Source organism: Syngnathus acus, chromosome 6 (genome assembly GCF_901709675.1).
Source record: "Syngnathus acus chromosome 6, fSynAcu1.2, whole genome shotgun sequence".
Lineage (NCBI taxonomy): Eukaryota > Metazoa > Chordata > Actinopteri > Syngnathiformes > Syngnathidae > Syngnathus > Syngnathus acus.
Window position 1 is genome coordinate 15,837,822 of NC_051092.1, and position 15,049 is coordinate 15,852,870.

At 41.4% G+C, this 15,049-nt stretch overlaps 2 protein-coding genes across 5 annotated transcripts in view; one reads left to right on the forward strand and one right to left on the reverse strand.

Moving 5' to 3' along the window:
* Positions 1 to 15,049, reverse strand: part of LOC119123981 (1-phosphatidylinositol 4,5-bisphosphate phosphodiesterase gamma-2-like) — a 168,650-nt gene that overhangs the window by 61,391 nt on the left and 92,210 nt on the right. For all 4 annotated transcript variants that reach the window (XR_005098154.1, XM_037253489.1, XM_037253488.1 and 1 more), the window contains 6 exons: positions 14,858 to 14,953; positions 6,197 to 6,283; positions 4,454 to 4,623; positions 3,492 to 3,692; positions 2,223 to 2,345; positions 1,969 to 2,149 (listed from right to left, as the gene is read on the reverse strand). Coding sequence is in view for 3 of the 4 variants with exons in the window: in XM_037253489.1 (XP_037109384.1) it covers positions 1,969 to 2,149; positions 2,223 to 2,345; positions 3,492 to 3,692; positions 4,454 to 4,623; positions 6,197 to 6,283; positions 14,858 to 14,953 (858 nt within the window). In the remaining variant the exon portion in view is untranslated. The remainder of the gene's footprint in view (positions 1 to 1,968; positions 2,150 to 2,222; positions 2,346 to 3,491; positions 3,693 to 4,453; positions 4,624 to 6,196; positions 6,284 to 14,857; positions 14,954 to 15,049) is intronic.
* adat1 (adenosine deaminase tRNA specific 1) overlaps positions 10,123 to 15,049 on the forward strand; it is a 525,603-nt gene continuing 520,676 nt past the window's right edge. The window contains exon 1 of the mRNA XM_037253627.1: positions 10,123 to 10,346. Within this exon, the coding sequence (XP_037109522.1) occupies positions 10,336 to 10,346 (11 nt within the window). The 5' untranslated portion in view covers positions 10,123 to 10,335. The remainder of the gene's footprint in view (positions 10,347 to 15,049) is intronic.

Below are 15,049 nucleotides of genomic sequence, written 5' to 3' on the forward strand. Positions count from 1 at the left end.
TGCCATGTTGTGTGGGGGCTGTTACTCCCACAATGCAATAAAATGTAGAGAAAACTGCGCAGTTAACTGCTGGTCAGAGAAAAGAAAGCTAACAACTATAAATTGCAATAGCTGTTAAAGCTTAACTTGAACAGAGCACAAGAGGAGGCTACAACGGCCAAATCAGAAAAAGATAAAGATAACATGATGGTTTTAACTGAACAGTCTTGTGGCTGTGGAGGGACCATGGGTGCGGTCGTGGCTGGGGAGGAGCTGGAGAAGTTCTAGTCCAGTGGTGGCCAACCCGCGGCTCGCGAGCCGCATGAGGCTCTTTGGCTGGTTTCATGCGGCTCTTTTACGTTCATATCAACATTTGTGTTTATTTTTCGTACGTATTTGCTTCGCTTGAGTTCAATATGGTATTTTGGTCAAACGCGCATGTGCGTGAGGTGAAATCCCGCAAAGGAGGAGGGACAAACAGAGCGATTGGTTTTGCTGGCTTTTTAATGAATGGCGACTGTGACTACGGGGGCCCATTAGGTCCAGAAAAGCTTAAAGTTGTTTTTTGTTGAACGCTATGGCAAGCCATTCTGCCTGATATGTCGGACGTCATTGGCGCATTTAAAAGCTTCAAATGGTCAGCGCCACTTCAACTCACTTCATGCCAATATCGATAAGGACTTTGCAAAAGGGACTGAATTTCGCAAGCACAAGTTTGGAGACTTTGAAAAGTCAGGCCGAAAAATAGGTACAGTTTTTCAAAAAAATTACGAAGCACTCAGAGACTGTCACACTTGCATTGTTTCAACTGGCTTGGAACATTGCACGGGCTAAAAAGCCATACAATGAAGTGGAGTTCGTTAAAATATGCCTCAGTGACGTTATTGAAATCTTGTCTCCTGAAAACGACAAACTAAAACGAATGGTCTGTCCCGCCACACATAGTAAGTGAAAAAACGTATGTTTTTGTTTGTGGAATTTGTTGAACTGAGAGTTTGTCTGTGTGAGACAATGCACACAATGTTCATTGTTGAAAATGTGGTCTTTGGTCTGTGGTTTTAGTACTGTAGGAGTCAATTTGTCATTATCATGTTGGTGCGTGACATAATAATGTCACACAATAAATTTGGCTGAGCAGAGGGGTGTGTGTGTGTGTGGGGGGGGGGGGGTGTTCATGTGTGCTCATGTGTATGATGTGGCTCTTTGCGATGACACAGTAAAAAATGTGGCTCTTAGTCTCTGACTGGTTGGCCACCCCTGTTCTAGTCCATATTCCAAAAAGAAGAGATGTTAGTTGTGTGTGTCCAGTCCATGTTAGTCAGTAAAAAAGGTGTGTTTTACCATTTTTTTTTGTTAGAAACAAATTTGTTAAACTTGCACCAGAGCTGAAATAGGTAAGTTGGTTAATCACTTAGCCTCATGTTCACTCACTGCTACAGTCTGCTGGACAATGCCTGACATTGTCTACCCCACTGAGGAATATCTTGTGATAGTTCTTAGAATCCGTGAATGTGAGACTAAGGTAAATGGTAAATGGGCTGTACTTGTATACTGCAGAAAAAAACGGAAAAGAACAAAACTTTATTTGAGGGGACATGCTCAGTAACACGTTTGCATTTGTCTCATGGCGCAGTGAAATGACGTATCATTTCAGCCTACGTGTCTCTCACTGGACCAATTTAAAAGTGCATACGCATTGACTTGCCACTCAAGATTAATTGTATTAATTTTCATAGTGAGTTAATTTGCAGAATAATTAATCGATTAAGTGACATCCCTTATATCATGTTAATAACATAACGTCCTAACTCAATGTTGTTGGTTTTTTTTTTTTGCCAAAGTCAAATTTTTGCAGGAAATGACTCTCCATAGTCCAATGCAGATGTTTCAAAAATGCCTAAAACAAAAGATGAGTTTGACAATTACGTTATTAGTGAGACAGTTTGAACAATTTTTCCCCATCCTCATCTAAATTCATAAGAAACTCACTGTGCTGAAGCGAGCCACTAGGTCAGGCGTGACTGGGTATCGCAGCTTGGTCTTGCGATAAAGTGGCTTCTTCTTAAAGTAGTTTACCAGCTCCACAAGGCTCTCAAACTCGGTTGTTGTGCCAAGCAAGTAAACACTGCCTTCCTTCTGGATCCGACAGTGTTTCACCTTACCATCACCTCTGAGAGACAGAATTGTAGTTTAGTACAAACTAGAGTTAATTAAGAAAATTCATTATTGGCATGCTGCACAACCTGAACGTGATTGCAAAAGAGTCTGGGTCTCCCTCTCTTTTTCGTATCAGGAAAGCTCCATCTCTTGGAATTTTCAACAAATAATCTTCAGCTTCACCTCTGCTCAGGTTTTTATAAAACCACCTAAAACAAAATACAAAAGAACATAAAGTAATTATATTGTACACTTACATATTTTCCACATTTTATTGTAGAATAATAAAGTTCCCCTAAGAAACACAATATTTTCAGTTTTCTGTTAATGAAATGAAACTATTCTAACTTGATGACTTATCAAATGTAAAAGTAAATTAGAATTTTCAAAAGGAGCAACATTTAACATCAGTCCTGGGATACGATAAGGGCGTGAAACAGCCCATGAAAGAGACTGGATATGGCACTTTTTTTCCAGTGGATGTAAAACGTCTGCATATCTTTGTTCAAACACCAGGTTTTTGGGATAAAGAAATGTTTGACCAAGACAAACCTTTTAAAATACTTTCCACTATTTTAGCTTAGCCTTATAAAAACAAACATTTTCTGGAGGGGAAATAAATCAATTAAGAAGATGTGGTTGGACAAGTGTGCACACCCCTCTTATAAAGAGCGACGTGTTAACTAGTTACATTCAAACTCATGTTAAATGGAAGTCAGCACATACCTGTCACTGTTTAAGGTGCCTCTGATTAATCCAAAATACATTTCAGATGTTCTACTAGTGTTTTCTGGCTTTTTTTCTTTCTAGTAAAACCCTGAAGATTCTTTTGATTTTTTTGTTCATAATTTCATCCACCTTCACTAAGGCCTCAGTTCCCTCTGAATTTTAGGAAAAACAGCCCCAAAGCCTGATAGTCACTATGTTTTACTGTAAATATGGCATTTTCTTAGCAACGAGCTGTGTTGTGTTTGTACCAAACGCACTGTTTGGAATTGGAGCCAAAAAACTTAACCCTGGTTTCATCAGACCATTGGCAAAATGTTTGCTCCAAACACTGCTCATCACCATAAGAACAACATACATACAGTGAAGCAAAGTGGTCAAATTAATGATGAAACTAATTTTTAAATGGTTTATCTTGGTCTCCTTATTTATATATCACAAAACCTGGCGTTTGAGCAGGCTTTTATAGCCATTGCACATTACATGTTCACAAAAAAATGCATCATTACTGTAATGGAGGTGATTAATAATTAATTAAACTTAGGGAGTATCGTTAAAATGAAAGAACAAACAGAAGTATTTTACATGTACATTTTGTTTTACTAAAATATAAGTTGATCGTGACGAACCCTTGCTGGAGATGTGGGTTTGGATGTGGTACTGCATCAGTAAGACGCAACTCAAAGTCTTGACAGCGCAGTGGGTTCTCTCTGTAGTGCTGTATCAGGGCATACACACTAGGAAATTGTACGTTGGCTGCCAGGTAGTAGTATGTGTTTTGTCCCTCTGAAAGAGAACGAATACGGCAGTGCTGGACTCTCCCGCTGCGCCTAAATAAATGTTGGTAGACAATAGACAAGAGATTAATGTTTGAAAAGCACGAAAATATATCCAGGCATTCCTCTCGAGTTGCTAATAAATGTCAACACTAACTATATGAGTCATCCCTGTTTTCGTTACACTTGTATCATAGCTGAATGTCTGATGTTTGTAGCAACACAATCAGCATCATAATCGCTAAAGAATTCAATGAGCTACAACAAACAGAGCCAAACCCAAACAACAGCTTTGGCATTTATCTGCCAAAAAGAAGCATGCAAGTAAACCCATCCAGCATTTGCCGCGAGGTTTTTTATCGCGTTTTATCGTGGGAGCCAGATTCTACCAGTGGCCACAATGTAATGTGAAATTCTACATACACACAATATTGCAATATAATGTACCCAAAGAAATGAGGATGGATGGATGGATGGATGGATGGATGGATGGATGGATGGATGGATGGATGGATGGATGGATGGATGGATGGATGGATGGATGGATGGATGGATGGATGGATGGATGGATGGATGGTGGGTTTTGGATGGATGGCTGGATGGCTGGATGGATGGATGGATGGATGGATGATGGATGGAGGGGTGGAGGGGTGGTGGGTTGGATGGATGGATGGATGGATGGATGGATAGATGGATGGACGAATGGAGGGGTAGTGGGTTTTGGATGGATGGATGGATGGATGGATGGAGGGGTGGTGGGTTGGATGGATGGATGGATGGATTGGGATGGATGGATGGATGATGGAGAACTCTACCAGAAGGAGAGGGTGAAATCCGTGGCAACAGCATCACTCTGTCGGACCAAAAAAGTACCATCTCTTCCTCTTGTCTTGGTACAGTAATCGTGAATCATTTGCTCTGCCATCAGACGACCCTTTTTAATGCCACCATGAAACCATGTTTCAGAACAATGGAAATCCTGGAACTGGGAAACAAACACATTGGTTCTTTACTTTCGTGATCTTGAATAGAATACATACATATATCAATTCCCAGTCAGTAGTTGAAAATGGGGCGGCTCGGTGGCGCGCTGGGTAGCACGTCCGCCTCACAGTTAGGAGGGTGCGGGTTCGATTCCACCTCCGGCCCTCCCTGTGCGGAGTTTGCATGTTCTCCCCGGGCCCGCGTGGGTTTTCTCCGGGCACTCCGGTTTCCTCCCACGTCCCAAAAACATGCTTGGTAGGCCGATTGAAGACTCCAAATTGTCCCTAGTGCGAGTGCGAGTGAAAATGGTTGTTTGTCTCTGTGTGCCCTGCGATTGGCTGGCAACCAGTTCAGGGTGTCCCCCGCCTACTGCCCGATGATGGCTGGGATAGGCTCCAGCACGCCCGCGACCCCCGTGGGGACTAAGCGGTAGTTGAAAATGAGAAGACATTATATGGTCTTTTGAAACACTCCTGCCTCAGCATTTTGTATGTTTTAAATTTTGGTGATGATTTTTACTGTTTATTCATTTCTTATCCAAACAGGCATGCATTTATTTTCTTGTTTGCTAACATTTATGGTGAAGTCACTGTCAGTTTGTAAGCAGGAAACTATTCAACATAAAAAATGTTTTTACTATTGGAGTGATACCTAAAGGTAAGGGGAAGTGAGCTAGTGCTGAGACCAAGCAAGAAAGCTAGAGCCCATCTAACCTGGCCAAGTGTTGGCCAGTTTTTTGCAATTAATCTGTATCCCACCACCATAAGGAAAATCATTCACATGGGTTTTCATGTGCTGGAGCTGCATCAGCTTTTCATGTGCTGGAGCTGCTCATCCAGAGTTGAATTGTGTTTATATTGTTGTCAATTGGGTGAATATTAACCAGGTTGAGCGGTGGCATATCTGCAATGTTGTTAGCCCTTAGCCTAGTTAGAAAGCCTCTTTGTCAACTCCATTACCATCTTAGAGTCTTAGCTGAACAGCTTTCACCCAGCGTAACTGGTCATATTAATAAGGAGCTAAGACCAATTACCTATCTTTCAATTTTGTTGTTGGATTAGGTCTCTTTGACACGTGATTAGCTATGTAGCTTGAGCTATGACGTTATATCACCGTGACCTTTCTCTTGCTTCACTGGCTTTCCCTCCTCTATGCCACTCTTTGCGCATACGTAGGAGTTGATCTCAGTTAAGACTGCAAGGACACACATTATCACACAGGCTAGGCAGAGTCGCTCTCTTGCAGAAAGGCGGCTAAGAGTATAAGAATAGGAACCTTGGAGGTCGGGGTTAGACCTTCTTCCGCAATCTCGCAGAGAAGGCTCCACAGCTGTGTATCGATCTTTCTGGCATACATTAAATAGTTAAACTGAGAAGGCAGCCTCCTGGTAATAATAATTAGCATAGCGAGCATTAAAGATAAAGAACTGGGACAATATCTAACATTGTCTTGCTTATTCTGTTGTGTTTTGGTAGATTGGCTTGGGGTGTGAAAATTGACTGAATATTAGTGAGTTTTCAATTTTACATTCAAAACAAATTTATTTTCCAACTGTAAACTTTACATTCCTTTACCTTCTTGAGGTCTTCCTTTTCCTCTTCATACTCTTCTGCATAGTACAGCATGTCATCAGAGATGACACAGTAGTGCTTGTTCCACCGCTGAAAAAGGCATTTGAAAGTTGGGTTCAAAGATTCTGACAGTTTACACTGGCACATCATGGTACCTCAAAGGCTGAGCTCTTTAAAGCTTGTAAAATTGGATTTTGGCCATAATTTAACATGAAACATTGCACTGTGGGGGAAAAGTGTGATTCCGCACTTCATGCAAACCATTATGTGTCACACTCATCGCCGTTCATCGACTCAAAAAAAAAGCCTTTGATACTATAGATCATAATATACACTGCTCAAAAAAATTAAAGGAACACTTTGAAAACACATCAGATTTCAATGGTGAAAAAAAAACGTTGGATATCTCTACTGATATGGACAGTTTAATGTCTCAGAAACAAAAGGATGCCACATCTTTTGATGGAAATAAAAGTCTTCAGCCTACAGAGGGCTCAGTATATAGACACCCCAAAAATCTAAATTGCCTAAATTCAATTTCTACAACTCAAAATTATTTTCAATATCTTGTGTGGCCCCCACGAGCTTGTATGCATGTTTGACAACGTCACAGGATGCTCCTAATGAGACGACGAATGGTGTCTTGTGGGATGTCCTCCCAGATCTGTCTAAGGGCACCAGCAAGCTCCTGTAAAGTCTGAGGAGCAACCTGGCGGCGTCTGATGGACCGAAACATTATGTCCCAGAGGTGTTCTATCGGGTTTAGATCAGGTGATCGTGAGGGCCATTCAATTGTGTCAATTCCTTCATCCTCCAGATACTGTCTGCATACTCTTGCCACATGAGGGCGGGCATTGTTGTGGATCAGGAGGAACCCAGGACCTACTGCACCAGCGTATGGTCTGACCATGGGTGCAAAGATTTCATCCCGATACCTAATGGCTGTCAGACTGCCGTTCTCTAGCCTGTAGAGGTCTGTTCGTCCCTCCATGGAAATGCCTCCCCAGACCATCACTGACCCACCACTGAACCGGTCATGCTGAATGATGTTGCAGGCAGCATAGCGCTCTCCTTGGCGTCTCCAGACCCTTTCACGTCTATCACAGGTGCTCAGGGTAAACCTGCTCTCATCTGTGAAAAGCACAGGGCGCCAGTGGCGGACTTGCCAATTCTGCTGTTCTATGGCAAATGCCAATCGAGCTCCACGGTGCTGAGCAATGAGCACATGGCACACTACAGGACGTTGTGCCCTGAGGCCACCCTCGTGAAGTCTTCTTTCTGACTGTTTGGGCAGAGACATTCACACCAGTAGCCTGCTGGAGGTCATTCTGTAGGGCTTGGGCAGTGCTCAACCTGTTCCTCCTTACACAAGGTAGCAGATATCGGTCCTGCTGATGGAATGAGGACCGTCTACGGCCCTGTCCAGCTCTCCTAGAGTAATTGCCTGTCTCCTGGAATCTCCCCCATGCTCTGGAGATTGCACTGGGAGACACATCAAATCTTCTTGCAACAGCACGCATGGATGTGCCATCCTGGAGGAGTTGGACAATCTGCGCAACTTCAGGAGGGTTAAGAAATCGCCTCATGCTCCCAGTCGTGATAATGACTCGAGCTAAAGCCAACACTTGTGGAAAAACAGTTAAAAAAAGATCAAGAGGGAGGAACTTGAAATGGCCTCCACCTGCAAAACCAGTCCTGTTTTGAGGACCATCTCGTTGTTGCCCCTCTACTGCAAGTGTTGTTAATTCCATCAACACCAATGACGCTGAAACTGATTAACAACCCCTTCTGCCACCTACCTGACCAAAACCTTATCAGAAAAGTCTAATTAAATTCATGCCATACCCTGATAAAAAACTGTTCCTTTAATTTTTTTGAGCAGTGTATTATAATTCACAAACAAGAGAGATATGGTAAAAGAGGTTTGGCATATATGTAAATTGGTAAAATGTTGCCTAGATGATAGAAATCCCTGTGTGCAGTTAAACAGAGTAAAGTCTCCGGTTTCCTCCCACATCCCAAAAACATGCATGGTAGGTCGATTGAGCACTCCAAATTGGCCGTAGATGTTAAATTAGAGTGTGAATGGTTCGTCTCTGTGTGCCCTGCGATTAGCTGGCAACCAGTTCAGGGTGTCCCTCACCTACTGCCTGATGACTGCTGGGAAAGGTTCCAGCACGCCTGCGACCCCCGTAAGTAAGAACCAACATAAAGAAAATGTGCGTCTCTGTCAAAGGTGTTAATATATGGAATAATTATGAAAACCAATTGAAAAGGTGTGACTTACTCCCTGTGTTCAAAAGTACATATAAAAAAAAAGTGCACAAAAGATACACTGTAAATCAGATATAGATATGAATAATATACGTACTACACCTGATAAATCAGGTGAATCTATTATACAAGTGTAGATTATTGAGAAGATTATACAGGGTCCAGCAAAATGATCTGACACATTTGTACCGTAATTTTTGGACTAAAAGTCGCACCGGAATATAGGTCGCATTAGCCATAAAATGCACAATAACGTGAAAAAAAACATATATAAGTCGCATTTTGGGGGGCAATTTATTCGACAAAATCCAACACCAAGAACAGTCATGAACGAGCAACAACAGGCTAAACGATAGGTATGCTAACGTGACATAAACACAAACGAAGAGCTGAGAACGGCCCTGACGTAACATTCAGAGTTATTTAAAAAAAACTATTACATAAATAACACGTTTATAAAACCATCTGTGTCACTCCAATTCATTAAATCCATCGATCGTCCTTTGTCAACAATGGGTGCGCGCCGCTGACGGCGCTTGCACTTCAAAATATTCCACAGGCCCATATAACGATATATAAATTAATTATCAAATAACTATTATATAAGCAATCATATTATCAAACCATCTGTGTCACTCCAAATCATTAAATCCATCGATCAAATTCCTCGTCCTTTGTCAACAACGCCGCCTGTGCGCCCTGACGTCAGCCTCGTTGTTATTCCACAGATCTACTATATAACTATATTGTAGCGTTAACAAAGTACAAGGAAAGACGTGGGTTTGGTAAACGGCTCTTTATTTAACAAAAACTTCCAGGCGTGTGGCGGCGTGGACTTCCAGCCACGGAGGTGGAAGAGAGATCCATAGAATAGGACCGGGCGTACGTAAAAGCCATGACCGAGCCCCATCCACCGTCCCCGGACAGCCACCCGGCCGAGCGCCGGCCCCCGTCTTCTATCCACGGAGGTGAAAGAGAGCTCCGTAGTATAGGACCGGGCGTGCGTAAAAGCCATGTCCGAGCCCCATCCACCGTCCCCGGACAGCCACCCGGCCGAGCGCCGGCACCCGACTTTTATCCACAGAGGTGAAAGAGAGCTCCGTAGAGTAGGACCGGGCGTGCGTAAAAGCCATAATAGTTTTTCAAACCTTCTGTGTCACTCCAAATCCTTAAATCCTTCAAACTCTTCGTCCTCCGTGTCACTTAGAAACAAAGCCGCTCATGATGCCGGGAGTACGTGGGACCCTTCGTCATCTTCGTCATCCCGTGATCAATCTTTGTCCTTTTTGTAAACAACCGCCACGCCGCGCCGCTGACGTCACACGAAATTCAAATTACAGTAATCCCTTGCTACATCGCGGTTCGTTTATCGCGGTTTCACTTTTTCTTTTTTTAATTTTTGAAGAAATTCACATATAAGTCGCTCCTCATTATAAGTCGCCCCCCCACCCAAACTATGAAAAAAAACGTGACTTATAGTCCGAAAATTATGGTAGGTTTAATAAAATGCAAATAAATTAAAGAAACAACGTTTTTTGTTTTTTTTCGAAAAGTACGACATACATATACCATTTTGTTTTGTTTCGTTTCATTTCATTTTAGTTTTCGAATAATGTTATTTTGTTTCGTTTCAGTTGCTAACATGAATTGGACCGGTGAGCATTGCGCTTTCATTGTGGAAACGTTTATCAAAAACGAATCTGTAACTGCAACACAACGAGCGTTCCGTTTGTGCTTCAGACTTGGTAGACATGATCCCGTACCTGCTCGAAACACGATCTTGTTATGGGTTACTAACTTCAGAGCCAGTGGATCAGGATTGAAACGAAACTCAATCGGCTGACCTCGCACCGCCAGAACTCCAGAAAATGTGGCAGCGGTAAGACCAAAATAACATTATTCGAAAACGAAAATGAAATGAAACGAAACTAAATGGCATCATATGTACTTTTCGAAAATGAAAAAGGTTTTTGTTTCTGTAATTTAATTGCATTTTATTAAACCTACAAATGTGTCACATCGTTTTGCCAGACCCTGTACATAAAGACATACCTACTGTCAAATCTACACTTATCAAACATAAGTGACCCGACTTCTCCATTTAAAGGGCCAAACTCTCCTTTGTCCCTGCGCCGCTGTAATGCAGCTCTCATGGGGAGACGAGAGATAAATAAGCCGGGGGTGAAGAGACTCGTCCGAGTTGCTAACCACCTTTATTAAATTAATTCTGAAGGAATCAATCTAATCTTTTTTATGACGCCAATCCCTTTAAAGTCAAGCAACGCTCGTGTAGGGTAACTAAGGTCGAGACACGGCGTCAGAATGGCCGCGCCCTACTGGTGGCTCTCTTCTGATTTGGGGCTTTTGTTAAATCTCAGCTATATTTAGATGTCTTTGTTAAGACTTCAGGGATTCGTTAATTTACACTAGCGCACACTCGCCCTAGCTGAGTTTAAGATAACTATTTCGAACCAGATCTGACAATACCTGATGTTAAGGATTAAAGCTGTCTTCACATTAAAAATAATTGAGCGGATTTAAAGAATGACTATGACAGGGAAATAAAGAAAATTTAAAGTTCTAATTACTGCATACAAAACCATGCTCAACATAGTTAATACGAAATAATCGATAACCAAATTAAGGATTAAGAAGAAATTTAATGAATTAGCAAGAAAAAGAATTACAAGTCGAACAAACAACAATAATTCCACTCACCAATATCAGAGCAAAAGAGGAGACAAAAGGTCTAAAATGCTATTTGGTTGAACAAGTCGACTGATCAGTTCTCCTTTGTTTCAAAATCGGAATTTTGTTTAAAAAGAGGAAAGGTCTGCCGATGAGGAGATTAGTCAACGCCGTTACATTGGCGTCTTTCCCTTGCTGCCAGAAGCGGCTGTCTCCTCTACCTTCTTCGAAGCTTAAAACTTGACAAAGTCCAATTCGAGGCTTAAAATTTGACAAAGTCCAATTCGAAGACTCTAGAAATTCATTTTAGTAGATTTTGGTCCAATCTCAAAAAGAATGAAAAATCCATCTTTGTCTAAACGGCGTTTTTTACTCCGGGCAGCGTCAGGGTCTTCGCCCTGACCAGGAAGAGCCCTTTTCTCGTCCGAAGCCAAGCTTTTATAGGCTCGTCAGCTCCTCTGGCATTACCTCATTGGAGAGGAATGCATGACCTCATGGGAATGTGTGGAATGTCTGGTATGCTAGGAATGCATGACCTCAGCTGATATTTTAGTATTGCTGCCTCAGCGGATTTTGCAGCTGATATTTTAATGCTGTCTCAGCGGATTTCTCAGCTGATATGTGAGGGTTGTGCAATCTTCACCTGACTTTCAGCTGGGAACCACTGGCGGTCTTGGCAACCTTGGTCAAAACAGCAACCATTGCGCATGACTGTTCTCTGCAGCTGTTTCCTGTTTTGCTCGTTCTTTCAGCCGATTATCACCACTAATATCACTATTAACCCTTAATGTCTCCTCTCAACTTAATACATTCATGTATAGATGGAACAACAATGTTAAATACATGTTGGATATCGATTAAACTTTGCAACATCAATAACACATACATCTTGTCTAGTAATGATCAACTTAACACATAATCATACTTAGCCATAATAATGTGTTCTTCTAACTTTAACATATATAATGATATTGCTCAAACTGTTACAGATTAAAATTATGGCATAGCAAAATCATATTCCAAAATTGTGTGTTGCTACGTGTTCGAACAGGTTGTGAGCTCTCCATTGCAAACAATTTAAGTTATTAGATTTATTAGTTTCCATCAGGTCACCCCTAGGTCAAGCTTTAACACCATCTCCTGGTGAAATTTGGAATTACTACACGTTTTAGGATTGCCAATTTGCCTGGGCCAAATCCAATACCCAATTACGCACCATCTGAACTTCCATGCCACTTGACAATACATACTACATACATACATACAGTGCCTTGCGAAAGTATTCGGCCCCCTTGAACCTTTCAACATTTCGCGACATTTCAGGCTTCAAACATAAAGATATAAAAGTGTAATTTTTTGTCAAGAATCAACAACAAGTGGGACACAATCGTGAAGTGGAACAAAATTTATTGGATAATTTAAACTTTTTTAACAAATAAAAAACTGAAAAGTGGGGCGTGCAATATTATTCGTCCCCCTTGCGCTAATACTTTGTAGCGCCACCTTTTGCTGCAATTACAGCTGCAAGTCGCTTGGGGTATGTCTCTATCAGTTTTGCACATCGAGAGACTGGAATTCTTGCCCATTCTTCCTTGCAAAACAGCTCGAGCTCAGTGAGGTTGGATGGAGAGCGTTTGTGAACAGCAGTCTTCAGCTCTTTCCACAGATTCTCGATTGGATTCAGGTCTGGACTTTGACTTGGCCATTCTAACACCTGGATACGTCTATTTGTGAACCATTCCATTGTAGATTTGGCTTTACGTTTTGGATCATTGTCCTGTTGGAAGATAAATCTCCGTCCCAGTCTCAGGTCTTTTGCAGACTCCAACAGGTTTTCTTCCAGAATGGTCCTGTATTTGGCTCCATCCTTCTTCCCATCAATTTTAGCCATCTTCCCTGTCCCTGCTGAAGAAAAGCAGGCCCAAACCATGATGCTGCCACCACCATGTTTGACAGTGGGGATGGTGTGTTCAGGGTGATGAGCTGTGTTGCTTTTACGCCAAACATATCGTTTTGCATTGTGGCCAAAAAGTTAGATTTTGGTTTCATCTGACCAGAGCACCTTCTTCCACGTTTGGTGTGTCTCCCAGGTGGCTTGTGGCAAACTTTAAACGAGACTTTTTATGGATATCTTTGAGAAATGGCTTTCTTCTTGCCACTCTTCCATAAAGGCCAGATTTGTGCAGTGCACGACTGATTGTTGTCCTATGGACAGACTCTCCCACCTCAGCTGTAGTTATCTGCAGTTCATCCAGAGTGATCATGGGCCTCTTGGCTGCATCTCTGATCAGTCTTCTCCTTGTTTGAGATGAAAGTTTGGAGGGACGGCCGGGTCTTGGTAGATTTGCAGTGGTCTGATACTCCTTCCATTTCAATATACGTAATTGCTTGCACAGTGCTCCTTGAGATGTTTAAAGCTTGGGAAATCTTTTTGTATCCAAATCCGTCTTTAAACTTCTCCACAACAGTATCTCGGACCTGCCTGGTGTGTTCCTTTGTCTTCATGGTTCTCTCTGCGCTTTAAACAGAACCCTGAGACTATCAAAGAGCAGGTGCATTTATACGGAGACTTGATTACACACAGGTGCATTCTATTTATCATCATCAGTCATTTAGGACAACATTGGATAATTCAAAGATCCTCACTGAACTTCTGGAGTGAGTTTGCTGCACTGAAAGTAAAGGGGCCGAATAATATTGCATGCCCCACTTTTCAGTTTTTTATTTGTTAAAAAGGTTTAAATTATCCAATAAATTTCGTTCCACTTAGCGATTGTGTCCCACTTGTTGTTGATTCTTGACAAAAAATTCAAAGTTTATATCTTTATGTTTGAAGCCTGAAATGTGGCGAAATGTTGAAAGGTTCAAGGGGGCCGAATACTTTCGCAAGGCACTGTACATATATACAGTGTATAAGGTTTTTGTTTATTTGCTTTCCTTTATATAGCATGTATGATTGAAAGAATTTAAAAGCCACACTTATTCCTGTGATTAAGAGGAGAGTATTTTGTGTCACTTGTTTGTTTTTATGTTTAATTTTTGGATTACTTTGTTCATAAATAATCTAATACTGTAAAGATTTATTGCAGTAATATATTGTTATATTGTAACAATTTATTGCAGTAATACAAGGGGTAGGACTTGATAAATTGTACTTCTATCTACTCCTATTGAACATGTAAAGTGCGTTGAACTGAAATATTTACTGATGATCTTACTTTTCTTTCTTGCAAATCTGCTTTTATATTCAATCAGTCAATCATTCAATCAACGCGATGATGAGTCTTCATTTGTCATTACAGTTAAGAGTGCTTTAACTGTTTTAATATTAACAATTTAAACTGGTTGTACTTGTACTTGCATGACAAAAACTAACTTAAAGTGTTCCCTGTGTACAGTGCACAGTTATTTAAGTTTTTATGATTCAGGCATAGAAAAAACTACCACTCCCATACATTAAGTAGAGCGAGAGAATTTATTAAATTCTTATTTTAAATATGGCTAAATGTTAAATGGCAACCAGTTGTTCGGAAAATCCCAGTCTATTTTTGAAGTGCCCACGGACCAGCTCATGAATCGCAGCACTGTTTGTACAATCATTTCACTCCGAGATCCCTCCTTGTATGCTGACACAAGTGTGACATAAATCATTTCATGGTGTTCATTTAAAAAAAAAAATATATACGTATATAATCAAAGTACCTGGTTCACAGGATCCCACATCTCCAAGTCTCCCTGTTTCTGCCATGTTCTGAAATCTTTACTGTTGTCTCCCCCATCAACATTGAGCTTCTTGTGCTGCACATGCACAAATAGCAACATGGTATTGTCAGACAAAATTTCTTATAAAACTTTACCCCCTGACCGCACGCACGCACGCACGCACACACACAC